The sequence below is a fragment of the Dreissena polymorpha genome, chromosome 13 (assembly GCF_020536995.1).
Source record: "Dreissena polymorpha isolate Duluth1 chromosome 13, UMN_Dpol_1.0, whole genome shotgun sequence".
Classification (NCBI taxonomy): Eukaryota; Metazoa; Mollusca; class Bivalvia; order Myida; family Dreissenidae; genus Dreissena; species Dreissena polymorpha.
In genome coordinates this window covers 60360529-60387259 of record NC_068367.1, presented here as the reverse complement: position 1 = coordinate 60387259, position 26731 = coordinate 60360529, and the positions used below count along the sequence as shown (strand labels likewise).

General features: G+C 35.4%; 2 protein-coding genes and 1 long non-coding RNA gene across 6 annotated transcripts in view; 2 read left to right on the top strand and 1 right to left on the bottom strand.

Annotated features, from left to right (window-relative positions):
- Window positions 1-882: 882 nt before the first annotated feature.
- LOC127855859 (gem-associated protein 2-like) lies at window positions 883-15941 on the bottom strand. 4 transcript variants are annotated; one of them, XM_052391743.1, is made up of 9 exons: window positions 15862-15941; window positions 14083-14234; window positions 13678-13765; window positions 12069-12161; window positions 10632-10691; window positions 6854-7208; window positions 5622-5716; window positions 5060-5170; window positions 883-1067 (listed from the first exon to the last, which is right to left on the bottom strand). In XM_052391743.1, exons 2-9 carry the CDS (start codon window positions 14211-14213, stop codon window positions 969-971), a joined length of 1032 nt encoding a protein of 343 aa, XP_052247703.1. In that variant the 5' UTR covers window positions 14214-14234; window positions 15862-15941; the 3' UTR covers window positions 883-968. The 4 variants fall into 4 exon arrangements, with proteins under 4 accessions (XP_052247703.1, XP_052247706.1, XP_052247702.1 ...); XM_052391746.1 differs by having other exon boundaries at window positions 14083-14164; window positions 15862-15932; XM_052391742.1 differs by lacking the exon at window positions 15862-15941 and adding an exon at window positions 15608-15775.
- Window positions 2549-4137, top strand: LOC127855860 (uncharacterized). Its single transcript, XR_008037780.1, has 2 exons — window positions 2549-3200; window positions 3476-4137. It is a non-coding gene; the product is annotated as an uncharacterized LOC127855860 (long non-coding RNA).
- A 2707-nt stretch (window positions 15942-18648) lies between the features above and the next one.
- LOC127855998 (serine/threonine-protein phosphatase 6 regulatory ankyrin repeat subunit A-like) overlaps window positions 18649-26731 on the top strand; it is a 282105-nt gene continuing 274022 nt past the window's right edge. Inside the window, exons 1-4 of the mRNA XM_052391934.1 lie at window positions 18649-18794; window positions 22611-22694; window positions 24351-24500; window positions 25395-25595. Coding sequence (XP_052247894.1) covers window positions 18741-18794; window positions 22611-22694; window positions 24351-24500; window positions 25395-25595 — 489 coding nt within the window. The 5' untranslated portion in view covers window positions 18649-18740. The remainder of the gene's footprint in view (window positions 18795-22610; window positions 22695-24350; window positions 24501-25394; window positions 25596-26731) is intronic.

The following is a 26731-nucleotide window of genomic DNA, read 5'->3' as shown; positions in this document are numbered from 1 at the left end:
ATTGCAAAAGTTATGGCCAATATTAAAGTTTTCGGACGGACAGACAGACAGACAGAGAAACAGACAGACTGACAGTTCAACTGCTATATGCCACCCTACCTGGGGCATAAAAAAACTTGACTTTGGATGGAGGTATTGGCCTGAATGCAACCCAAACTTGAGATTTTACTATTATTTAAATTAAATAAGATTTATTTGTTACACTTTGAAGATCTAGTTTCATGGTGTTGCAATGTTTCTTGTTGTCTTCATTATTTTTGTGTGCCATCTACAAGAAATAATGTGTCATCCACAGTTCCATGTTACTTTAAATGGGCGTATGTGAGACAAGTAGGCACTCTTGTAATTTTCCAAAATTCAATTTACCGGCTTGTTTTATAAGCCCTAGGTCGACAAATATTTAGTCCTGTTATATAGTTTAAACTACATGAACAGTGTAAAGGGTATGTCATTAAAAATTAACATGCAAAAGGTATGGGTTGTTTTGTAAATGATATTTCTTAGTTTCAGTAGATGCTCATTTACTTTACCTTAACATGGAGCTTATCCAAAATGTTTGTTTGTGTATTGGTTGTAGTAGTATATGTGTAAAGGCGTTAAATTAATTACCAGTGAACATGCTACCTAAATGAAATCACAACTTTGCCTTGTTTTACCAAATTAATAATAGTGTTATTAAAAAATATTACTTATTATCTTATAGGTAAAACTGCAAATGCTAGTTTAAAACATAGACACAGAAAATTATCTTTCTTAATGGAAGTATTATTGCAGTTTTTTTCTAACAATTTAACTAGACAAATGTGAAAACTGCTCTTAAGATATTCAAGCAACAAATAAAGCACAAGTTCTATCAACACATGTATACAGAAATCATTCAAAAACAGTATATCATTCACTTTATTTACAGTGTCACAATTTAACAAATATACATGTACAATGATATAAACTACACCAGTTCATTGAGGTCATGTGACTTGATCCTTCAAATCTGATTGGTCAAAGTATCGCGCAATGAGGCAAATGAACAAGTTTAGAGCTGGGAGTTTTGGATCATCTTTGCTCTCCTGAAAATAAAAGTGTCAAAAGTGTAGTTTAAAGATGCAGCTTCAAACAAACCACCATTACCGACACTTGAAGCAGTAATATGAGTTTAATAAGAACCACTACATCCGTCAGTATTAAAATCAATCATCATCATCAAAGCCTTTCCTGTTGTATGTACAGGTCCATTTAACAAACCTATTCCCCAAGCGAAATAGAGAAACAAATGCCCAAGGTGATTTTTTTTCCCCTAATTTTTTTTTTTTTTTTTTTTTAAAGATAGAAATGTCTTATAATTATTATGCCTCAAGTTTATTTCAATAACATTCACAAAGTGTAAAACTATAAATCATTATTTATATTATCTGGGCAGTCCGCACAGGCTTATCAGGGACAACACTTACCGCTTTTATGATAGTTTTTGTTTCAAGAAAGTCTCTTCTAAGCTAAAATCAAGGTCAAGTGGAAAGTGTCATCCCTGATTAGCCTGTGCAGACTGCACAGGCTAATCTGGGACGAGACTTTATGCACATGCATTAAACCCCCTTTTTTCAGAGCGCAGCTCATGTATAGAAGGAGAAAACTCTCAAGAGATAATTTTTTTATTCATATACCTTTTACAAGTATTTGTCTCATGATTAGTGGTAATGTAACATGTCATAACTTAAAAGTGAATACTGATTAGTGAATACATGAAAACATATGTAAGAGCAAACTAACTGCTGGCAAAAGAAGTAGTAAATTCCTAAACAAAAGAAATTGTATACATAGACTTTATGATTACTTAAGAAACAAACCAGAATAGGTTATATAGCTGTCTGCATAATTGTAGCATATTGAAATCGCTTCCACTATCATCTATTTTATGTATGCGCAAACTCAACATATTTAATGATTTATCCTAACTAAAGGAGCTTTAACATATGAATAATAAACATTTTTGTCTTGTTCTGTGAAAGCTGGTCATAATGCATGTGCGTAAAGTGTCGTCCCAGATCAGCCTGTGCAGTTCGCACAGGCTAATCAGGAACGACACTTTCCGCCTAAACTTGATTTTCGGTAAGGAGGAACTTTCTTGAAACTAAAAATACCATTAAAGCCGAAAGTGTCTTCCCTGATTAACTTGTGCGGACTGCACAGGCGAATCTGGGACGACACTTTACGACATGAATTAAGCTCAGTTTTCTCACAACAAGACACATATTTAAATTTTAATTATCTACATTAAATAATTTCATTATCACATTCTCATACCTTAAACAAATTTAAAACTCAACTTTACCAAAGCCTTTTGCCATATATATATTTCCATGGAAACTAAACCTTAAATGTATAGTGTAATCTACTACTGATTTCAAATCATCATTTTAATGGGATTTTCAAGGCAAATATCATACAAACAAGGATGCCTTTAAATAAAATAAAGCCAATGACGATGGTTAAAATTATGCAAGATAATACAATACATGTCCACTCTATTTATCCATGTTTTTTAATGTTAAAAAAGAGCTGCGCCATGAGCGCATGATACGCCCGTCGTTCGCCAATGAAGTAGTAAGGTAATAAATAACCCTTTGAATCATTTTTTTACTTCAGTTTATTTGTATTTGAATACATGGTTTATTTTATAAGTACATGAGCATGGAGCGCCGTCTCCTTGACATTCAACAAAGTCCCATAACTCTGGAACAACAATTCAGAATTCCGTCAAAAACGAAAGGGGATCAGGGTTTATCAATATTAAGATTGTGTTGAAATTTGAAAAAAATCCATCGAAGGATATTTGAGCTACGGTAGGACATTCAATGAAATCACGAAATTTTGACGAACAAAGTCCCATAACTCTGGAACGACAATTCAGAATTCCGTCAAAAACGAAAGGGGATCAGGGTTTATCAATATTAAGATTGTGTTGAAATTTGAAAAAAATCCATCGAAGGATATTTGAGCTACAGTAGGACATTCAATGAAATCACGAAATTTTGACGAACAAAGTCCCATAACTCTGGAACGACAATTCAGAATTCCGTCAAAAACGAAAGGGGATCAGGGTTTATCAATAATAAGATTGTGTTGAAATTTGAAAAAAATCCATCGAAGGATATTTGAGCTACAGTAGGACATTCAATGAAATCACGAAATTTTGACGAACAAAGGTAATAAATAACCCTTTGAATCATTTTTTTACTTCAGTTTATTTGTATTTGAATACATGGTTTATTTTATAAGTACATGAGCATGGAGCGCCGTCTCCTTGACATTCAACAAAGTCCCATAACTCTGGAACAACAATTCAGAATTCCGTCAAAAACGAAAGGGGATCAGGGTTTATCAATATTAAGATTGTGTTGAAATTTGAAAAAAATCCATCGAAGGATATTTGAGCTACGGTAGGACATTCAATGAAATCACGAAATTTTGACGAACAAAGTCCCATAACTCTGGAACGACAATTCAGAATTCCGTCAAAAACGAAAGGGGATCAGGGTTTATCAATATTAAGATTGTGTTGAAATTTGAAAAAAATCCATCGAAGGATATTTGAGCTACAGTAGGACATTCAATGAAATCACGAAATTTTGACGAACAAAGTCCCATAACTCTGGAACGACAATTCAGAATTCCGTCAAAAACGAAAGGGGATCAGGGTTTATCAATATTAAGATTGTGTTGAAATTTGAAAAAAATCCATCGAAGGATATTTGAGCTACAGTAGGACATTCAATGAAATCACGAAATTTTGACGAACAAAGTCCCATAACTCTGGAACGACAATTCAGAATTCCGTCAAAAACGAAAGGGGATCAGGGTTTATCAATATTAAGATTGTGTTGAAATTTGAAAAAAATCCATCGAAGGATATTTGAGCTACAGTAGGACATTCAATGAAATCACGAAATTTTGACGAACAAAGTCCCATAACTCTGGAACGACAATTCAGAATTCCGTCAAAAACGAAAGGGGATCAGGGTTTATCAATATTAAGATTGTGTTAAAATTTGAAGAAAATCTGTCAAAGGATATTTGACGTAGCGTACGACATTAACAGACGGACGGACAGACGCGGGGTATACCATAATACGTCCCGTCATAGACGGGCGTATAAAAACATTAGTCAATTGAACAACGAAAAGTCAATATAAAAAACTCACATAAGTTTTAACAACATCAAACCCATGGTGGGTCAAGTCCTGATAACCTGTGTGATCGTAAATACTGGAAATATTTATACATACTCTCATACTATTTAAGTATTACACTAAAGCAGATCTAATGTTGGATTTGCAGAAAATTGTTCCTTTATTCAAGTTGTGTTTGTACATTTATACACCACGTTCGCTCATACAGGAAAGATTAATATCTTCCAAACATACAGAACACATTACTAAACATGTATAACCATGTGCAATTTTTCAACCAATTAAGCTGATTTTTTTTTACATATAATTTTCCCAGTTATATTTTGCAACCTAAAGCTTTCTTCAGGGACTGCCCCAAACTTGTTATGAGTAGAACATTTAGGTACTCGTAATGTTCTAACTTGAAAATGTTGGTTTTGTACCCCGTAACATTCGTACCATTTTTTATTGCCAATACAAAAAAAACATAAGCATAGTAAATTTTTATACGAAACACTATTTTTCGTCAACCTTTTAACAATTTAAAGACAACTTTTTTACAAGGATGCTGCTAAAAATGCGAGGACTTTTGGTGAAATTCAAAGACCTTATAATAATAGTTTGATTCAAGGTAAAGTTGGATTCAAGGATGTTTAAAGGTAAAAATAGTTTTTTTGAGTATTTTAAAAGGTTTTTAAGAGTCCTTCGTAATATAAGTTTCAAGTAATTCTCATCAAAGATGCCCTTAGTCTAGAGCAAACTCTTGCCATCTTCCAGTTCAACATTTTTTTCAAGTAAAAATTGGATTCAAGGATTCTTTAAGATAAAACCTGTTTTCAAGGACTTTTCAAGGTCCGTATGAGCCCTGCAAAACATTTGGCTCAGTATATTCTTACCAGAGAGGCCCTGAGTCTAGAGCAAGCTCTTGCCAGCTCCCTCAGCAACGCACAGGCGTCCGGCAGTAGTGGCTTATCAAGGCACACCAGCAGGGCATAGAACCAGTATCCCTGAACATTCATATGACACATGTGAATATGGATAACCATTCTACTATAACAGTCCTTCACCCAAGTGGCCAATCAATAATACAGTATCTGTAACCATGACAACCATGATACTTTGAAACAATTAAGTCTGACAAGAATTGTTGATTGTAAACAAATGAGCCTCACGCTGGGAAAATTGGGCGTAAAGTATCATTGCAGATTAGCAGCTAGCCTGTGAAGTGCAAACAGGCTTATTAGGGACAAAACTTTTCCCTTTTACGGCATTCTCGTTTAAAGGTTCTTAGCGAAAATCCAGTTTAGGCGAAAAGTGGCCTTCTTTTAAACAAAAAACTCCATATATGCGAAAATTGTTGTCTCTGATTGTCCTGTGCCGACCGCACAGACTTATCAGGGATGAATCTATAAACACATGCATTTAGCTTTAATTTGCCCAGAACGCAGCTCCATTTACCTGTCTCTCTGTAAATCCAGTGACCTCAAACCAGTTGAGGTGGTACTCCAGCACTTTAAGCACAGTGGTTTGGTCCATGGCCAGCATGACACTCACTGAAAAGTGAAGACCGTAACAACACAGCGTTCTGGGAAAACTGGGCTTAATGCATGCACCTTAAGTGTCATCCCAGATAAGAATGTGCAGTCCGCAAAAGCTTAACAGACTTTCCACTTATATAGAGTTTTTCATTTAAAGTCTCTTCTAAACGAAAATTCAGTTTAGACAGAAAGTCTCCACCCTGATTAGCCTATGGGGACTGCACAGGCTAATTAGGTACAACACTTATTTTGCATGCATTAAACCCAGTTTTTCCCAAACAAGGCTCACTTGATGATGCTGAACTTGATTAAATTGGCTACAGCAAATCCGAAATTGTCCACAAAGTCGTTCATTTTTCATCGACATTAAAAATTGCAACACTGGAGCACATTTTTTTCATGTGACTCTTATATCTGCATTTAAAGACAGATATCTGACAGACATCTTCTCTTGAAACAAAACCGAATGAAGCATATATTTAAAAGAAGCTGATTAGACATTCTATGTTATAAGACATTCTTTGTTGTAAGAAATTAAATAAATTGTGTTTTCTAGAGATATGAGAAATAAATCAGGGACACTTTTTCTGCAAAATCTAAATGTATTGATCTTTGATGCTCAAAGATTTACTTCTTGATGTCCACATAGTTATAAGCCAAACAATAACATTAATAGTTTTCCTCTCTCGGACATGGATCCAATATTATTATAAATCATTTGGCAAAAATGGTCAACAATAAAATGTTTAAAGAAGTAAAATTTTGTAAACAATCTGATCACAAATATTCTATTTTTCTAATAATATTTCTTTTCAATCTTCAACATGCCTTTAAGTTACACAGAACATATTGAACAGTTGTTGTGAGTAAACAATTCAGTCATAACTTACATTATATTTTTCCTTCAGATCTTTATTAACCCTTTCAGCGCTGGAACCAAATTGTAAAGGCCTTTGCAAACAGTTGGGATCCAGCTGAGACGCCACAGAATGTGGAGTCTCATCAGGATCCAAACTGTTTGCTATTCTGGTAGTATTCTTTGAAAAAATTCTAAGAAAATGCTAATTTTAGAAATTCAGCAGACGACATTTTAGCAGACCACACATTTCCCAGCATGCAAAGGGTTAAGATCATTAAGCTCATTAAGCATACCTAGAGGTAAAATCCCTTCATGAACCGGAAAACTTTTATCTGCTCCCTGGGAAATGTTCTCTGCCACTCCCAAACCCCTCTCAGAATCATTTCCTGATTCACAACCAGACATATTGCTTTCAGACTCTGATAAAACAGAGTTTGCACCAAGATCTGTAGCACTCAAGTCCATATTTACGGGCTTTGTCTCAGTCTCTAAAACCCTGCAATCCGAGAAAGCACCTGCTTCCTTTTTTTGTAACCCAGCAACTGTTGCCATGGACGATGCACTAGATGACACTGGGCCTCGTTTTGATGGTGGCTTCAGTCTTCCGAAGCACAGTCGGCACCATGCCTCGATATCGTTATGGTGGGGCTACACACAACAATTGAAATTCAGTAGAAAAGAGACAAAGAAATGCTAACAATTTACAGCAGAATTTGATAGCAAGCAAGTGCTGAAGCAGTAAGTGCAGAATTGCCACCAAAGTATTCACTTTTTCCAGAAAGTGAGATCTGAACCTTCAAAATTGTGGAAAACAAATTACTTTTGTTTATTTATTGAAGAACAAAAATGGCAATTTCCTGTATTTAATTATAATTAGCATCAATTTTATACTCATAGATACGCTTTGCACAAGAAAATTAAACGAAAGGCAAAGACTACATAAATACATCTTTAATCTGTAACTCTTCTCAAAGGTTTCTTTCAGCATATGAGTTATATTTTGAATCCCTTAAAACTTGTTGAGTAATGATCTAAACTTTAACACCCTCATTTGATCAAAATCTTGAATTGAAATGGAATTGAAGAGTTCGCGAAAAATTTCTCAAAGGGCAATTCATCTGTAAATATTTAAGATTTATAGTACTTTTACTCTCAGCGTTCTTTATAAAGATATTATGCTTTGCACATGAAAATTCACTTAAAGGCATAAACTCTAAGTCCAACAAGAGTTATGGTCCTTGAACTCTGCACTTCCTCTTTATGCTTACTATAACAATATATTTTTCATTTGAATCTCTTTACATATTTCTTATTTCTCAGTAATGGACCATACAAGGAATAACAAGCAAATTCATTGAATTGATATCCCCCGCCTATATGCTTCTGGACACAAAAGTATTATATTTGACACTCAGAAAAGCATTTTTTCAAGATACAAACTCTATAACTCTGTTATTCACAGATGGTGTACAATGCCATTTGGCGTGCATCATCCTCTTATTCATATATATACTCATACCAAGTTTCAATGAAATCCGCCAAAGCACTTCCAAGATATGGCTCCGGACGAAAAAGGGACGGACGGACGGACAGCCAGACAACGCCAAAACAATATCCCTCCGCCTCTGGCCTCTGGCGGGGGATATATACTCATACCAAGTTTCAATTAAATCCGCCAAAGCACTTTCAAGATATGGCTCCCGACACAAAAGTGCCTATAGTAAAAAGCATTTTTTCAAGATACAGAGGGCCATAACTCTGGTTTTAACAGATGGTGTACAATGCCATTTGGCATGAAGCATCCTCTTATGCTTATATATACTCTGAGAAGTTTCAATGAAATACGCCAAAGCACTTCCAAGATATGGCTCCGGACACAAAAGTGCCGGACAGCCGGACGGACAGCCGGACGGACAGCCGGACAACGCCAAAACAATATCCCTCCGCCTCTGGCGGGGGATATATACTCATACCAAGTTTCAATGAAATCCGCCAAAGCACTTCCAAGATATGGCTTCGGACACAAAAGTGCTTATAGTAAAAAGCAATTGTTCAAGATACAAAGGGCCATAACTCTGTTTTTAACATATGGTATACCATGCCATTTGGCGTGCATCATCCTCTTATGCATAGATGTATATATACTCATACCAAGTTTCAATGAAATCTGCAAAAGCATTTCCAAGATATGGCTCCGGACACAAAAGTGCCTATAGTAAAAAGCATTTTTTCAGGATACAAAGGGCCATAACTCTGTTTTTAACAGATGGTGTACAATGCCATTTTGCGTGCATCATCCTGTTATGCATATATATACTCATACCAAGTTTCAATGAAATCCGCCAAAGCACTTCCAAGATATGGACCGGACACAAAAGTGCCTATAGTAAAAATCATATTTTCAAGATACAAAGGGCCATAACTCTGTTTTTAACAGATGGTGTACAATGCCATTTGGCGTGCATCATCCTCTTATGCATATATATACTCATACCAAGTTTCAATGAAATCCGCAAAAGCACTTCCAAGATATGGCTCCGGACACAAAAGTGCCTATAGTAAAAAGCATTTTTTTAGGATACAAAGGGCCATAACTCTGTTTTTAACAGATGGTGTACAATGCCATTTGGCGTGCATCATCCTCTTTTGTATATATATACTCATACCAAGTTTCAATGAAATCCGCCAAAGCACTTCCAAGATATGGCTTCGGACACAAAAGTGCCTATAGTAAAAAGCATTTTTTCAAGATACATGTACAAAATGCCATAGGTAACTCTCTTTTTAACAGATGGTGTATAATGCCATTTGGCGTGCATCATCCTCTTATGCATATATATACTCATACGAAGTTTCAATGATATCCGCCAAAGCACTTCCAAGATATGGCTCCGGACACAAAAGTGCCAGACGGACGGACAGCCGGCCGGCCGGACAACGCCAAAACAATATCCCTCCTCCTCTGGCGGGGGATAATAACTAGCACACAAGGGTACATGTAACAAGCAATATGGTCCCCTACCGGTGAAACTCCACCATTGTCAGTAATTTTTTATTTTTTTTATTTGTTGCCATGGCAACCAGAATTTTTGATGTAGGAACAAAATGAAATGACGTGCATAATCTCCATATTGCCATCTATACATGTTTTAAGTTTCATGAAAAAATATGAAGAACTTTTAAAGTTATTGCAGGATCCAGAAAAATGTGACGGACTGACAGACAGACTGACAGACAAACGGAGTGCAAACCATAAGTCCCCTCCGGTTTCACCGGTAGGGGACAATAACTATGTAAATTTTGATGAGAGAGTTATTGTTCTTTATCTCTGCACTTCCCCAAACGCCCTCTCATTATATGAAGTTTCATATGAGATTCCTATTAAAATAGCATCAGGGCTTTTTTTCTTTCTTAGACGGCCATTTCACAAAATCTGGAAAGGCCACAATGCTTGATAAAAAACGACCATTTTTAACTGTGAAAATCAGACTGTTTGGGCTTAAAACTTTCAAAAATTGCCATTTCACAATTCAAAATAACACTTTAATATAATATTCTACATAAGTGAGAAAAGATGTTGACAGCGGTTAGGCTTTTCTATGGTTTTAGATAGAGTTTACCAGTCAGAATATTATTGCTCTAAATGTAAGTGGTGATTTGTTGAAAGAAAGTGTCAAGACATTATGAAAATATGATTTTAATGTATATGAAAATATGATTTTAATGTATTATTTAAAAACATTTTTAATATGATACAAACTTGTATTAAACATGCTTTTACTATACCAATTCATAACTAACTGAATTTTACAATTTTTACAAGTTAGCGACTCCTTTTTTCACAATTTTCAGAAGTTCGCTACTCATTTTTTCACAAATTTTGGAAAGTTCGCGACTCATTTTTTTTCAGGGCAGCAAAATCAGGAAAAAGCCCTGAGCATGGGTTAAGCATAAATCTTTTACACGTGTTTACCATAAAATTCAACAGCAATTAAGCAAATACAAGACTTTCATGCTCAGCCCCTCATTATGTCAAGTTTTTGTTACATTAATGTGATAAGATCGTCTTACCACAGTTGGTAGCTTGGTCACTTTCAGCCTCTTCCACTTAGCTTTGTACCTTACAAAGTTCTATAAAAACAACAAACAATATGTACACTGAATACATGTACAACAATACTTAAACACCTTTTATTCTCAATTATTTATTAAAGTCCAACAACAACAATAAAAGAATCCCTAAAGCCTTATATGTTTAAAACAAGGGAACCGCATAACGGGTGCCAACGCTTGGCTGCGGGTGCAGTTTTGAATAAATGAAAGCTTGTCAGATTATTTTTTTTAAGAGGTCACAGTGACCTTGACCTTTGACCTAGTAACGCGAAAATGGGTGTGGCGTGTAGAACTCATCAAGGTGCAGCTACCTATGAAGTTTCAAAGTTGTAGGTGGAAGCACTTTGAATTTAGAGGCAATGTTCAAAACTTTAACAAAATGTTAAGGTTTTAGCAAGACGCGGACGGCGGACAAAACAACACGACAGGACGGGCTGGCTATGACAATACCTCGGGTTTTCTCTGAAAACAGCCGAGCTTAAAATTAACAATTCACTATTTTTAACCAGTGAAGGTAGTGATGAGTAAAGTACTAATTTGAGGCAAAAATACAGCCCCATATCCCTGCTCAAAAGGTACATGTATTTATCTTCCCCTTTACCAGCATTCTGTGTAATCGAAGGCAAATGTTATGGGCTTTGGTCAGTACCTTGGTCATAATGACCCCAAAGACATGTTTCAATTCAATACTAGCAACTTGGGCATAGATTTTGTAGTTTACGTTGTTGCAAGCAAATATTAACTACATCATTACGCAGAGGAAAAACAATGAATGGGTGAACAATATACCTGAGCCGAGTTCATCAAAACTTATCACTTAGGCTAATGGCGGTTAACTTTTGGATCAAGTTATTTAGGTTAATACAGTTTTAAAACTTTAAAGAATTACAATTATTATAAACAAATAATTAAAAATAAATAATTTGTACATTTTTATAAGCGTGTCCCTTCTTATATTGATGTTGTTTAAGTTTAAAGCTAACATGTTGTAACCTTATATGGGAGTTTAATATTTGAGCAACCATGCACATTAAGCAGCAATGTTGTTTTTGTTGCAAGCAATTATTAACAACAGCATTTCACAGAAAAAAACAAAAATGAGAGAACAATTTAATACCTTTAATCTCCCTTTTAAGCTTGTTACTTCCCTTGAATTTGTTTTTTTTTACCTTTGACCTTGAAGGATGACCTTGACCTTTCACCACTCAAAATGTGCAGCTCCATGAGATACACATGCATGCCAAATATCAAAGTGCTATCTTCAATATTGCAAACATTATGGCCAAGTTTAAAGTTTTCGGACGGACGCACAGACAGATAAACGGACTGACAGTTCAAATGCTATACGCCATCCTACCAGGGGCATGAAAAGTTTAGCTTGCAATTTAACGGTACCTGTCTCTGTTGGGCAAAGTTGGCCACCTGCAAGTTCTGCCACTTCAGGCTGGGAGCAAACCCCTGGGGTGCCCGCTGGTGAGCCCCAATCCACTGTTGAGAAAATAGTCACACTCTGTGAAAACAGGGCTTAATGCATGTGCATGAAGTGTCGTTCCTGTTGACACTTTCTGCTTTTATGGAATTGTTCTGTTGAAAGAAGTCTCTTTCAACCAAAAATCCAGCTTATGTCGAAGAGTGGTCCCTTATTTGCCTGTGCGGACAGTCTAGGCTAATCTTGGACGACTCTTGACACATACCGGTTGAGCCCAATTTTCCCAAAAAGAGGCTCACTTGATCTGATTATCATATGCCAGATTTCTTGCTTGAATTTCTGGGATGAGTAGCTTTAAAACATTATTGACCCATGATCTTTTGGGTCTGGTTATTTACATGTATTAAATGTAAAAGCAATTGTATCATATGCATTTATTGTTTACAAACTGGACAGCTAACATAATGTTTAAAAATCAATTTTCGATTGATTAAAAATCATTTTGATTGTAAAATGAAATGTATGTATTTATGAGTTAAATGAACAACCTGTAAACTTAACTGGCTATTAACAGGCTTTGTTTTATCCAGGCTCAACAGTTCCTTAAGGAACTCTTAACTCAAATTGTAAGTCGCCGTGGCATAGTGGATTTGGTGTCCGCCTAGCAATTGGGAGGTCACTGTTTTGATACCCACTGTGGGCTGGCAGCGTTCTTTAGATCTCCCCAAAGATACCAAGTACTGGTTGTAGTCCCAGGAAACGGACTCAAGAGTGTTTCAAATAAGCCTTAGGTTTTCTATGCAATGGAGCTAAAATAAATAGGTTTAAACATAACTTAAGTTGTACCTAAGGGACTATTTCAGATTACATTTTCTTTGTGAAGTTCAATGTTTTCTTCTTATAACACAACATAACATACTAGTAAAGTTTGAAACTAGTTTAAAACATTTAAATGTAATTCAACATAAAAAACAAAATAGCCAGAGACTTAAAAAATGTTTTGGATTTCAGGAATTTTGTAATTGTTGTCCTAAGATGCTTTATGAATACAGGCCCTCAGGAAAAGAAATGGTCCCAGTGTATCTATTGTCAAAACTCAATTTAATCATAACCCCATCAAACTAATTTTTTTTTAACATACACAACTTAATCTTATCTTCTACTAACCAAACTATCTGTGCTAACTTCTCACATTAATGCTGTACTTCGTTTTCGTTTAAAAAAAAAAGAAAAATTGTTAATCTTCACATGAAAATTTGTAAAAAAGTATTTTACTGTAGATTCATTTAATTTTGTTAGTGGGAATTTTCGTGGATTTATAAAAGCTGACATATTTGTTGAACCTTAAGTTTGTGGATTTTATAATGTCTGATGTAAGGCCAAGTATCTTAAACTGTGTTGAACATTTGTTAAATTGACCCACTGGCACAAAATTCCACCAAAAATACTTTCTGACGACTAATACTGGTTTCACTGAATTAAAGACAAGTCAGAGGAGGGGCACATGAAAGGAGCTCAGCAAAGCACCCTGGTGTATAGCTCAAGATCTTTCCCTACAAAATGCTTATAACTTACCTCTCTGACATGCACTGTCTGTTTCTTACGGAATAAGTCTCTGTCAACATCTGCTACAACCACTTTTGGACACGTGTTTGCCTCCTGTCTGCAAGATGTTTTATCATTATGCAAAACTTGAAAGGTAAATGCAAATAACTTTGAATGTATATCATGTGTATACTTAAAGAAGTCCTTTATTGCAATTATATTACATGTGATTTTCATCAAACATTTATTTTCACATTTATTTTCTCAATCATAATTATGCACATGTATTAATCCTCAAAAAGGTTTGTAAATAAAGCCTTTAAACTGACTTTTAAGAATGGTCTGAAAATTACTTTGATTTTGTAAGGGACTACAAATACCGGTACGTCAAAGAGTGTATCTGAGCTGCTAAGGGTCAAGGGAATATATCTGTACCTGACTCTTCTCAGATACTGGTTGCCGGTGGTTGGTGGCATGTTGAGGTCAAGGTCATCGTCGTCTGACTCCACCTGAAAAGCTTGAACGCCAAGATTGTCATCCTCAAAACTCTCTTCACCTGTGTCCATAAGATCTGGCTTAGAAATTATCTGAAATTGGAAGCAATGGATCTTGTTCACTGATCGATGAATTTACTATTATCTGAATGTTTGTCCAATTTTCCAAAAAATTAATCAAAAGGGTCAAAACCCTACTTTGCTCACCTGAGAACCAAAAAAAACTAAACTGTTTAGAGTTATCTTTCTTGTGTTTGTGTTAGACTTGTGGTTTCTGACCTTGCGTTTTACCCAGATCCACAGTTAATCTCTGCTGAGATGTCATTTAAACAAACATCAAATTTATCAGTTGTCTAATTACCTGACGTTCAAATTGGATTTGAAAATTCTCTTTTTCTCTTATAATACACAGTATTGACACACATGTACAGTTAAACATAACTAAAATCACGAGTGTTTCATTTTCCAGCAGCCATTTCATCTATTATAACTTATTTATTGCCCCCCAAATGGGTTTACCCCCCCCCCCCTTTTGGAACTGACATCCTTTTAAGCACATTTTGGGACCTGACATCTAAATGACAAACAGCTCTTTTCTATATTAAAGAGCTTTACACGAAATACCTACCCAGCTATAATAAGGATTTAATAGTGAAGTGTGTTATATATTAAATTTTAATTCTAGATGTTATTTGGATTATTTTAGTTGAAGTAAGATTTTGAAATGGAATGATACCTGTTTTTCTCATTTTGGTAGTTGCAATAATTCAACTCTCAGCTTTATAACCCAAAGGGTTGCGGGGAGTTACAATGCACTGTCTATTGTCCTAAGGTGAACTGATCACCTATCAAGGGTTAAGGAACACTGATACTGCAAAAACTTATCAATGTTTACCTATTTTAAGCACAAACTCATGCAAATGGTACCATGAAAGCAATTAATATTTGCTTTTTATTTACTTTGTTACTTATTATTTTAACCGCTCTATCCACCATATTGGAAAACTTGCACTCGCAATGTTGCCAATTAAAGTCACTTTATTGCTTTGGTTGCAGTACACCAATCTTTTGCACATTGTTATTTGTGATGTAGCCTAAGTCAATACCGATATGAGAATATTTACACTGTTCCAAATTTAATATAAAAATGTCTACAAGAATAGTGTGTTTAAACATTGTTGTGATCTATATTGGGTTCATGCAAAGGATAATGTCTGTAGGTGTCCATTCAGGTAAATAAATGTGATTTTGAAGTTTATTCATTGCTTTCCTTAATTGATCATGAATGATGTCTGTTAAGTGACGTGCACTGATCAGCTGTGAAGAACTGAGATTGTGTTTATGAAGCAAATTAATGGACTGCTAGAGCTGTCAGACCTCTGGAAGTGTGTTTATATTGACTATCATTTGGGTTGCATTTGTATTTATTTTCAAGCAAAGTAAAGCTGTACAATAAAAAAACTCACCGCACATATGTGTGACGTTATCATGAGAGCCTCGTTCTTAGTGTAAACAAAATGAACGACACCATGAGACGCTCGATAATAGGGTACCGTACGATAAAAGGTTCGAATAATATCGGGTACGAATACGTTTACCGCGACAACATGTTATATCCTTTACTTTTTTGTTATTACTTAGGTAGATATGAAAAAAGCTTTTATTGTACTTATTTCTCAATCACATACATTATGCCACTAACGTTATGTTCACTAAGTACCTTTTTAATTACAACCAAGTCTTCGATCCACGATTTCAAGCGTTTCGGAAGAAACGTTTATCTAGGCGATTTCAGTCAGTACGGTGAAAAAAAAATCGGGACAACGAAATGGGTAAATTAGTAGATTTAATTAATAAATGTTACAAATATCATTATGCGAACCTCCTATTGCAAAAAAAGAGAGAAGTTGTATTGTCATCTCGAGCCAAGTGCTTAATTTCCGAATTATTTGACATTGAACAATTGTACTCGTGAAAAGAATAAATTTGCGGTATCCGCAGAGGTTTTTAAAATAGTGGATCTATCCATGGTACATACCTACACAATGAGGCATTATATAAGGACATTAAACAGTTGTACGCGACCATAGAAATAAATATTAAAACGAGTTATATGTATAATTGATGTAACTTTCCGTAGAGCTTTTCTCTTTTATATTAATGGTTGTTGTAAAATTATCTTAGATCTCCCGGGGGTAACTTCCTATATACGGGTATATAGGGTGTGCCGATTTTATGGGGTGTGCTTTTCGACTAAAATTATAGATATGGGTATGGTTTTGAGCATCTAAGTATATATATGGGTATTGAAATAAGAAATTTGCTTGTATATAAATGCATATAGATTTGAAAGTATCAGTATCAAAATGGGTATGATAAATGTCATTCTTGTCTATAAATTAAATTTCAGTAGCGTGAAAGATATAATAGCAAATTCAATAAATATACTGTATTGATATGAAAGAGATTAAAATTCTAGTATGAAATGTGTCCACTTTATCAAATTCTAGTATTTAAATGGGTCCAGTTTATCAAACTTCTTGTATTGAAATGGGTCCACTTTATCTATGGTACCGTATAGAAATGGGTTTGCTTTTCAAAAATCTTGTATCAAATGGGTCTACTTTATTAGAGTTCCGGTATAAAAATGGGTCACATTTCGGAAGTCTCAGCGGGACACCCCTAACCTTAAATTTGGGAAGTTACCCCCCGGGTAGATCTACTTATTCAAACATTCAATATATGCTTAAAGGGGCCTTTTCAGTGATTTTGACATGTTTTGAATTTCTCATTAAATGCTTTATATTGGTAAATGTAAACATTGGATATAAAAAGCACCAGTAAAAATCAAGAATAAAATTTTAAAAAAAGAAAAAAAGGTAACCCTCAGCAAGACTCGAACCACTGACCCCTTTAGTCCTGGAGTAAAAACGCTGCTATTTAGACCACTCGGCCATTCTTCCGGATACATTGCTAGATGTATTTTATACTATATATAAGCAATCCTCGTAGTTTCACAAAATATAACGACAACAACAGAACTCTCCAAATTATTAATTCGTTTCGCGTTGCAACTCTTTATAATTTTCGGGTTTTTAAATCGTCCAAAGATGCATGCAATGGCTATTTTAGAGCATGGTAAATGTTCAGTACTACTGTTTCCTCACAAATATCATAAATAAAACGAAAATTTGCGAATCTGAAACAACTTTTTTAAATTTCGTCAATTTACCCAAACGTGAAAAGGCCCCTTTAATACGTTTATAATATCTGAATAATGTGCATGTATGTTTTTTTATTAACATAGTTTGGTCACAGTATGCACATACATTTAACGTATTTAGAAATAACAAGTAGTGTCGATGAGCCAAATGCATGTTGAAAGTACTTATTAGTCTACTGATTTTAATGCATTGAGAAAAATATGTTACAATAATATTATTGGCGATTAATGTTGCATATGACCGTGGATTAAAATGTGTACGTTTATAGTGTGAAACATGAAAATAAAAGTATCTTTTTTATCGAAAACTCTGCCGATGTTTTAGATATATATTAACATTTCAGCATGGAGTTCGGATGAGATCTTTCTATGAATAATTCTTTATTAAAATACACTGTTTTCAATTACAAGACGTTTCAGTTTAACAAAATATGTTTTTAGGTATTTAAGATCGCCGTGGTCTAATGGATATGGTGTCCGCCTACCGACTGGGAGGTCATGGGTTCAATCCCCACCGTGGGACCGTTCTTTAGATCTCTCCTAAAGACATCAAGTACTGTTTCTAGGCCCAGGAAACGGACTCGAGAGCGTTTATATAAGCCTCAGGCTTTCGATGCAATCCAGCTAAAATAAATAGGTTTAAAGTAACAAGATCTGTTGGCAGTTTTTCCAACCAAGTGCTTACCTGATAATAGCGCTGAGCTTCTTAAATTGTCCAAAACACGCGTCTTTAAATTTGAAAAAAATGTATTTCATATGCCATCAATTAAACGTTTGACAATGCTTAATTTCACGTTACATCAAGCGCACAGCTTTAATTTGAAGTTGGAAAGCTTGCAAACTTAATGAGGTTATTGGTCAACAAGGGACATTACTCTGCCAAAATACACGGAGAGTGTCTAACTCAGACACTCATAAAACCGGGGTCTTGGCTATGTACAAAAATAAAAATACGAGGAATATTGTTTTTGATGCTGGAATTGATGGCTCAGGTTTTAATATGTAATGTTATGATGTTGTAAAGTAACATCTTTAAATTACAAATAAAATCAACTTCAATCAAATCAACAGTAATGTCATCGTTAATAGATCACTTCTCTCAGCGCGTGTGAAGGATAACAAATGAATTATTCTTCGAATAGCAGAGCTTAACACGTTTATTTCGTGCATTTCAAAAGTTTGCCCATATTGGCGGGCCTAACCTGAACAGGTAACAACGGGCCAATGAAATTCGCCACTTGTTAGTGTCGATAAACTCCGAAGCCTATCCGAAATAAACCAAAATGGAGATCGCAATGTCAGAATGAGCTGGAGCTTGCCAATAAATTCAACAATATTTTATTAGTGATTGAATAACAATTTGTATACAATTATCAATGCAATTGAAAATGCGTTTAGAAACGTTAGTATTGCAACAGCTAGAGGAAGAGGTAACGAAAAATTGCAAACACAGCTACTGTAAAAGTTAACAAGTGGTCGAACTTCTTTGCGCGTGATTGTTTTCCAGCGTCTTATGCTCGTATTAGCGATTCTCGGTAATGTCAATGAATACTTGATAGGTTAGACGGTAAAGACAGAGAAATGTCATTTCAAAAAGCATGAATGAGTTTCATGATGAAAGTTTATTTGGTCCCTTTTTTGCTTTGAAACATTGTGTGGTTAATATTTCCTGATTGACTTTGTGTATCAGTGGGTCTCACCTGTTTCAATTACTGCTCTCTTTTCACATTAAAGCATACAAACTCTCAGGTTATGTTTGCCCATTCAATTTTATTTTGGAACAGAAGTTAATCTGGTATGGCCACATGGGTTTCAAACATAACTAACATCTGAGCTAACTAGTCCATATAAACGGACTCCCAGAGCCTTTGATAATTTTTGCTATGGCGGCTCTGGCAGTCCATATGCACCCCTTTATAAACATTTGTGCAGTTCAGCGCAGCGAATCCGTGCGCTTCACTAAGCAGACGTCGTTCGAGACAAATTGAGGAAAATAATGAATAAACTTTATAAACATGTTAAATTTACCTGAATGGCAACCTACAGATGTTATCCTTTGCATGCACACTATAAAAACACAACGATGTTTCAACACACTTTTCTCGCTGACAATTTTATGTTTAAATTTGAAACAGTGTATTCTGTATGGAATACCACACCGTTATCGACTTTATAGGCTGGAGCACATAACCCGACGTGCAAAATATTTGTGTAACGCGACCTAACCAATATTGGGTCAATTTTCCAATATGGCGGATACAGCGTACAAAACAAAATCTAAGTCAATAAAATCAATTATTTCTTGCTTTAATGGTACCATTTATATAAGTTTGTGATTTAGATAGGTAAACTTTAATAAGTTCTTGCAGTTTCACTGTTCCTTGCATTGTTGAGAACATTTTGCACCCATGGACAAGAGAGAGCGCATTGCAACTCTCATCCTAAGCTGAGAGTTGAATTATTGCAACTACTGAGCTAACCGGACAACTGGTTGTTACCCATACACTGTATACTCCTCCAAACTTGTACGCCCATTAGAGGAACTCACACCACTAAAGGCACTCGCTCCATGAAAGTTATCCAATCCAAAGTTAACAAGAGGAAAAAACAACAGTGTATTTCTCAAAGCTATGATAGTGACTTAGTCTGACTAGAATCATTGCACAGCGCTTATGCAAGGCTCGCGCTAGGGGGCGACGTGAGCGACTAAGTCGCTTTCTTACGCCAAACGTCGCCTAAAATTTAAGAAATTGTAGATAAAAAGCAACTTCCAATCTCCCTCTTATCGGAATTTGTTTACATCCGGTTTTCTCGATGTCAAGGTCTGACTCAATTTTCAAATACACAATGTGGCAGCCCAGAGCGTGTCGCAATTGAGCAACAGGTAATTTGAGGTAAACCCCGCCCTGATTCTCCCAACCTCCGAACTTATCTAATCGGCGATCGATATTGGTCAAGTCAGCATTCAAGTCACATGGTAGCTGGCCAATCAACATTTAGTTCGCTCACACATAATATTGGGTCATTCATGCGCAGACACTGTATACTTGGAAATACACAGTTGAAATTGTCGTCTGCCAACACTATAGCGGCCGATGGCAAACATCGTATTTAAAGATAAACAAATAAAAAGGAGCCTAACAATTAAAAAAATATTTCTCAGTTGATCACTTTACATTTCTACCGACTAAAAGATCTGAATTAACAAAAGGATGATAATTAAATAATTAGATCTATGTCGATGATGTTACGCCTTTCTGCAGATTATCGTTTGAAATTCAAAGGTGATAATTAAGTTGTTTTTTACATACAAACTATGCTATTTTAAAGCAATATGTCAATTAAATTGTATATTAATTACGAATTTGCTAGGTTTCACAGAGCTCCAGATAAGGTTTTGTGAAATTCTTAAATTACTACCAGATTTTCAAAAAGAATTCTTAACTCTGAAATTTTATTCCTAACGTTACTACTAAGTTTTGGAAAATAATTCATATTTTTTTCTAAAAGACCTAAAAATAAATAATAATGGTTATTTTCATGCAAAAAAAATCAAAATAAACATACTAGCAACTTTATTTATGCGAGTTCAACAGTGTCATTTCAGTATTATAGAATGTTATTTTTCAAATACCTTCATATGCCCAAACTGTGCTTAGATTGTATGCCTTAGATGAATTTTTACATATTTCACAATTAAAACGGGTCTCCCCTTCAATCTTTTCAACGATTAGCCACGGGACTTGTCCCTTCCACTCGTTCAATGTTTTTTTGTGTGTTTAAGTTTGGACCCGTCGTGTCGCGTTTTTGTTTAGCTTTTCCGACTGTGTTGGCAACTGAACAAACAATATCGTATAAGATCTTTTCTATAATGTCTTTCTTAACATTTAACTTCGGCTCACTTTGCGTACAAAATGTTAAAAGCGTGTTTTTGGACGCTTTGCAGTTTTTTAGGACGTTCTCTGGGCGCCGCCATTTTTTTTGACAGATAGACGGTATATGCCGCTTGTGCTGGAAAAAATGCGCTCTGTTATACAAACCCGATAACCATTCTATATAAGCACCGCAAAGATCTTTAATACGCAAAAAGAACTCAATAAAAATCGATACGATCTGATGTAAAAATAATATTCGTAACTTGATTTTGAAATTCTTAATGGTACGACAAGATTTTAAAATAAATACGTAACAGACTTGAAAATAATTCGTAATTACGAAAATACGACCCTTATCTGGAGCTCTGTTTCAGATTTCATTTTTTGCTGTCAAACGATATGCACAATTTGTTTCATGTGCGTAACACGTACAATTTTTCAGACTGTCGTTTTCGGATACATTATTTTTTCGTCGTTTATAATTTAATTTCAAAGTTCTTTAAAGAAGAAATAGAATGAAGAATACAGATGGGGTGATGCGGACGGTGTGGTTTATCATATTTGGAATTGTATTCACATGAAATTTTAATTGGAAAGACTATAAAAAATAACAAATAATTAGTAAGAAAGCGGCGTATGTTAAATGTCATATTTCAAACATAAATATTTTTTGGGTCTGACAGTTTTATTAAGCTTATGTTATCTACTGCTTCATAAACATATTATCTTTGAAATACTTTAGTCTGTATGATATGATATTTACATCAAAATGGATTGAATATAGAGCTAGTAAAATTTAAGTTATTTATCTGTCGTGTCTATTATAACTTTGTTAATTAGAACTGCTGGAAAAATTTAGATACACAAAAGAAATATAATTATGTGTACTACAGTGGTATACTTCAATAATGTGATACACATATATGTGTGTTGTAACGCCCTACATGCAAACCCTTGTGTCCGAGTCTCTTCACTTCTCCCTAGAGTCTCCTCACTCCCCCTAAATCAGTGTGGAGGGAGAAGTCACTTCTCCCTAAAATTTGAGCCCAGCGTGAGCCTGTTATGAATGTGAGCTTACTGGCTGCTGGTTTTTTTGTAGACACTGCTTGCACCCTGTTTAATATTATCCCTCTGCTGCCTCTCAAGTGTCAGCAAAAATTGTGAACATCTTTAAAACAAGAAGCCAAACTTTAATTACATGTGTAAGGCTTATATGTCCATGGAGATAAATGCAAATTAACAGAAAAGATTGCCATTCTTGTCCAGCTTTCCATATCCTGCCACTTTTAAGCATTACCTTTTGTGTTCCTAGATCTTTACCTAGTGAACTTACATGTAACTTGCTGATTATGGATTTTTTCTTTCTTGTAGCCCCCTCTCGTCCAGGCCTGTTTCCATGGCGACCCAGATGAGGTCAGGGCTCTGCTGTACAAGAAGGAAGATGTAAATTATCAGGTATTATTAATTGTGGAGAGAAAATTTCAACACTTTTGTTACGTTTGTAAATATGCAACATGCTCTATCAAACAGGGCTTAATCCATTTGTATTAATTGTCGTCCCAGAATAGCCTGTGCACTTTCCATCCAGACTGTATTTTCACTAAGAAAAGACTTCTTTAAACAAAAAATGCCATAAAAGTGTAAAGTGTCTTAACTGATTAGCACCTACAGAATGCACATGCATTAAACCCCGTTATCTCAGAATGCCACTGTTATGTATATAAGTCTGATTGCATGGAAATCCTTAGCCTGATTTTGAGACTCTCAATGTTTTTTTCCACCATTTTGGGAATGGGGCAAGGTCCGTTAGCTTGAAAAAAAATCACCACATTTTGGCTAACATTGGAAATAAGTGTTGTTGTTTGTTTGGCTACTTCAAAATAAAAAATCAAAGTGTTTTAAATATTTTATTTAAACTTAAAGAGCTGTATGGGAGATAAATTTAATGTTGAGATCTAAAAAAAATATTTATTTTTTTAAACCTTCAATCGGAAATTTTAAGATCCCATTTTTATAATTGGAAATGGTGCTGTTCCCAAATTTGCGAGGAAAAGAACACTGGCTCTTGAGTCAGTTTCGTGGGCAGAAGCAGTTCTTGGTGTTTGAAGATCCTGAGAACACCCCCAATGTAGGTATTGAAAGCTGAAATGCCTGATCGCTAGGCGGATACCATACTTTTTTTTGCCATGTCACAACCCCACTTTTTGTGTCTTTTAGTCTTAATTTTGTTTCCTATCCAGCTTTATAAGTTGAACGTTAGTAAATATAATGTTGAAAACACTTTTATTCTCAATTTTGTAGCATTTGTTTGCAAAACAATAACAACACATTTTCCAAATCTAGTTAAAATGCAGCCATTTTCCCAATCCAAAGGGCCCAGGCCCCATTCCCAAAATGGTTAAAAAACACTGTTATTAGTGCTTTTTAGGGACCAGCTCAGTGACACCTGATTTGTGGTGTTTCCGGTGATCATTTTAATAAGACACTTGTTGAAATTACAGGTAGATTGCAAATATCCGGCATGATTTTACTGCAGAAATAAACTGCCAAAGAGAGGTGTAGCTTTAAGTGTTCAGATTGGCCAGAATTGATATGCAGTTAATACAATGCTCAGACTGCAGGCAGGTTTTAGTTAAATAAAAATGTAATTGACGAATTTTTGTAAATTGCTTATCAACATTTTTTGGCGAAGTCAATATGGCTTTGATCTTAAGTAAAGTGGGCTGCTCAATGGTGACGAAATTCTCATGTTGCACACTCAAGGAACCAGGCATATAAATGCTTTCTATCCATCTGCAAAATAATCCATCTTCACAAATTATTGTGCTATTGTGACTATATTTATAATTTGATTACTAGATGATAAGCCAGAATAACATTTAACTAGCACCTTCTGAGCTGTCAGGCTAGTGCGTAATATGAAAACTGTCAATTTGAATAAACTCCATTGCAATGAATTCAAGATGTTATCGTGTCAGTCTCTCGTGAACATGCAGTCCATGACTACTGTCAAAGTAAAAGTAATCAATTGCATTTAAAATGGTTTGAATATTTAATTTGTTTACTATTCAAAAGTAAGGGTCAATAACTGCGTGTATCGTTTTGTTCAAGGATTCTGAAAAGCGCACCCCTCTGCATTCTGCTGCTTACTGCGGTGAGCACGAGATAGCAGACCTTCTCATCATGAACGGGGCCCGCGTGAACACAAAGGACAACAAGTGGCTGACACCCCTGCACCGCGCATGCTGCTCAAAGAGTGAGGTAGGAAAACGGGGCTTAATAATGTGCGTAAAGTGTCATCCAAGATAAGCCTTCAGGCTTTTTTCGCCCTATGATTATCTGTTGCCTTGAATTTGTTTTAAAAACTGTAAAATATGTTAATGATTATTTAAGACTTTCCTTATTTTCCCTAAAAATCCGGCGCTTCACACGATTTTTTTCACTTAAAAAAAGGCCAGGCCTTTTCCCCAAATTCAGATTAAAAAACCTGCACTTATCTCACATGTTTTTAATTCTTTGTAAAATTTTAATAATAAGTTATCAAAATAGTCGTTATTTACCAGTTAACGGCTTCTTTGAAATATAAGAAACACTATTTACATGCGATAATTTTTCCCAATTGAGCCAATTTTGCGAATAATTTTTTTCCCAAAATGGGGGTTTTCACGACGCGAAATTCCCAAAATTCCAGTGTGGCGTATTCCCAAAATGGAGCGGAAAAAGCCTGGCCTTGCAGTCAGCCCATGCTTATCAGGGCTGACACTTTCAGCCTAAACTGAATTATAAAAAGAACTATCGAATATATAAGTCACATGTTAAGGTGAATGTTATCATGCAAAAATAATAAATATTGAAATTCACGTTTTCTATCCCAAACAGGAGACAGTAAAAGTTTTTTTGAAGCATCATAATAAAATTTAAAATGTGGATGTTTTCTATCTGAAACTGGAGACATTTAAAGTCATTTTGGCGTATCATAATGAAATTCTGAATTCACGTGTTGTCTTTCCCAAACAGGGGACAGTAAAAGTCCTTTTGGCGTATCATAATGAAATTTGGAATTTGAATGTTGTCTATCCCAAACAGGGAACAGTAAAAGTTCTTTTGGTGTATCATAATGAAATTCCGGATCCAAATGTTGTCTATCACTAACAGGAGACAGTAAAAGTCCTTCTGAAGCATCAGGCTGACGTGAATGCTCGGGACAAGAACTGGCAAACTCCTCTACATGTTGCGGCTGCAAACAACGCCGTTCGCTGTGCGGAGGCCTTGATACCACTCCTGACCAATGTCAACGTCTCAGACCGAGGGGGCCGGACCAGCCTTCATCATGCTGCGTTTAACGGACATAAAGAGGTTTGTGCTTGACATGGGTTGGTCAAATACAGGAGTGGATTCGGTTACTTAAAGAAGATTCCAAGGAATATAGACTTGGGCTGTTACCTTCTCCTTTATGGTTATCGGTGTTTTTTCTCTCACCATTTTGGGAACAGGAAGTGATTCCTTTGGATATGAAATAAAAGTTAGTTTGACTTAAATTGTGAAATTAGTGTTGTTTTTTGCTTACCAATACTTCAGAATTAAGAGTAAAAATGTTTTCAAAATTATATTTACTAAGATTCAACTGATAGAGCTGGATTGGAGATAATTTTAATGTTTAGATTTACTTTTAAAAAAAGACATAAAGAGGCTGGAACTTATTTTAAACATATTTTTTAAGCTCTATTGCACTAACAGCCTAAGGCTTATTGAAACGCTCCTTAGTCCGTTTCCTGGGTTTCCTGGGTTAGAGGCCACTGACAAAATCCCATATCTCTGACTTGCTATTTAGCAGAATTTTGTCCATTATTATTGCAATGAAGTGCATGTTAAAGCAAACATACAATGTATCATTTAGCAACTGATTCAATTAAAACTTCAAGTACTATGTCTTTTTGGTCATTATCATAGGTCCTCAACAGAACATGTAGATTATGCTATCCAACTGAAAGAAAAGTAGAGCGTACTGTCCTGAGACAGCTTTTGTCAAAACAGTAATCATGTTTTCCATTTATGTTTCAGATGATCATATTTATGCCCCCCTTCGAAGAAGAGGGGGTATATTGCTTTGCTCATGTCGGTCGGTCGGTCGGTCGGTCCACCAGGTGGTTTCCGGATGATAACTCAAGAACGCTTGGGCCTAGGATCATAAAACTTCATAGGAACATTGATCATGACTTGCAGATGACTCCTATTGATTTTGAGGTCACTAGGTCAAAGGTCAAGGTCAGGGTGACGCGAAATAGTAAAATGGTTTCCAGATGATAACTCAAGAACGCTTATGCCTAGGATCATTAAACTTGATAGGTAGATTGATCAGGACTCGCAGATGACCCCTATTGATTTTCAGGTCACGAGGTCAAAGGTCAAGGTCATGGTGACCCGAAATAGTAAAATGGTTTCCGGATGATAACTCAAGAACGCTTATGCCTAGAATCATGAAACTTCATAGG

Bases quoted from the DNA above. Each gene is read 5' to 3' on its own strand.
- LOC127855859 (XM_052391742.1), bottom strand. From the start codon at position 15,631: ATGATAACGTCACACATATGTGCG. The intron at 13,766-14,082 runs GTACAGATATAT...AACATCTTGCAG, and splicing joins CAGTATCTGAGAAGAGTCAG to ACAGGAGGCAAACACGTGTC. The intron at 1,068-5,059 runs GTAAGAATATAC...TTTTATTTTCAG, and splicing joins CTAGACTCAGGGCCTCTCTG to GAGAGCAAAGATGATCCAAA.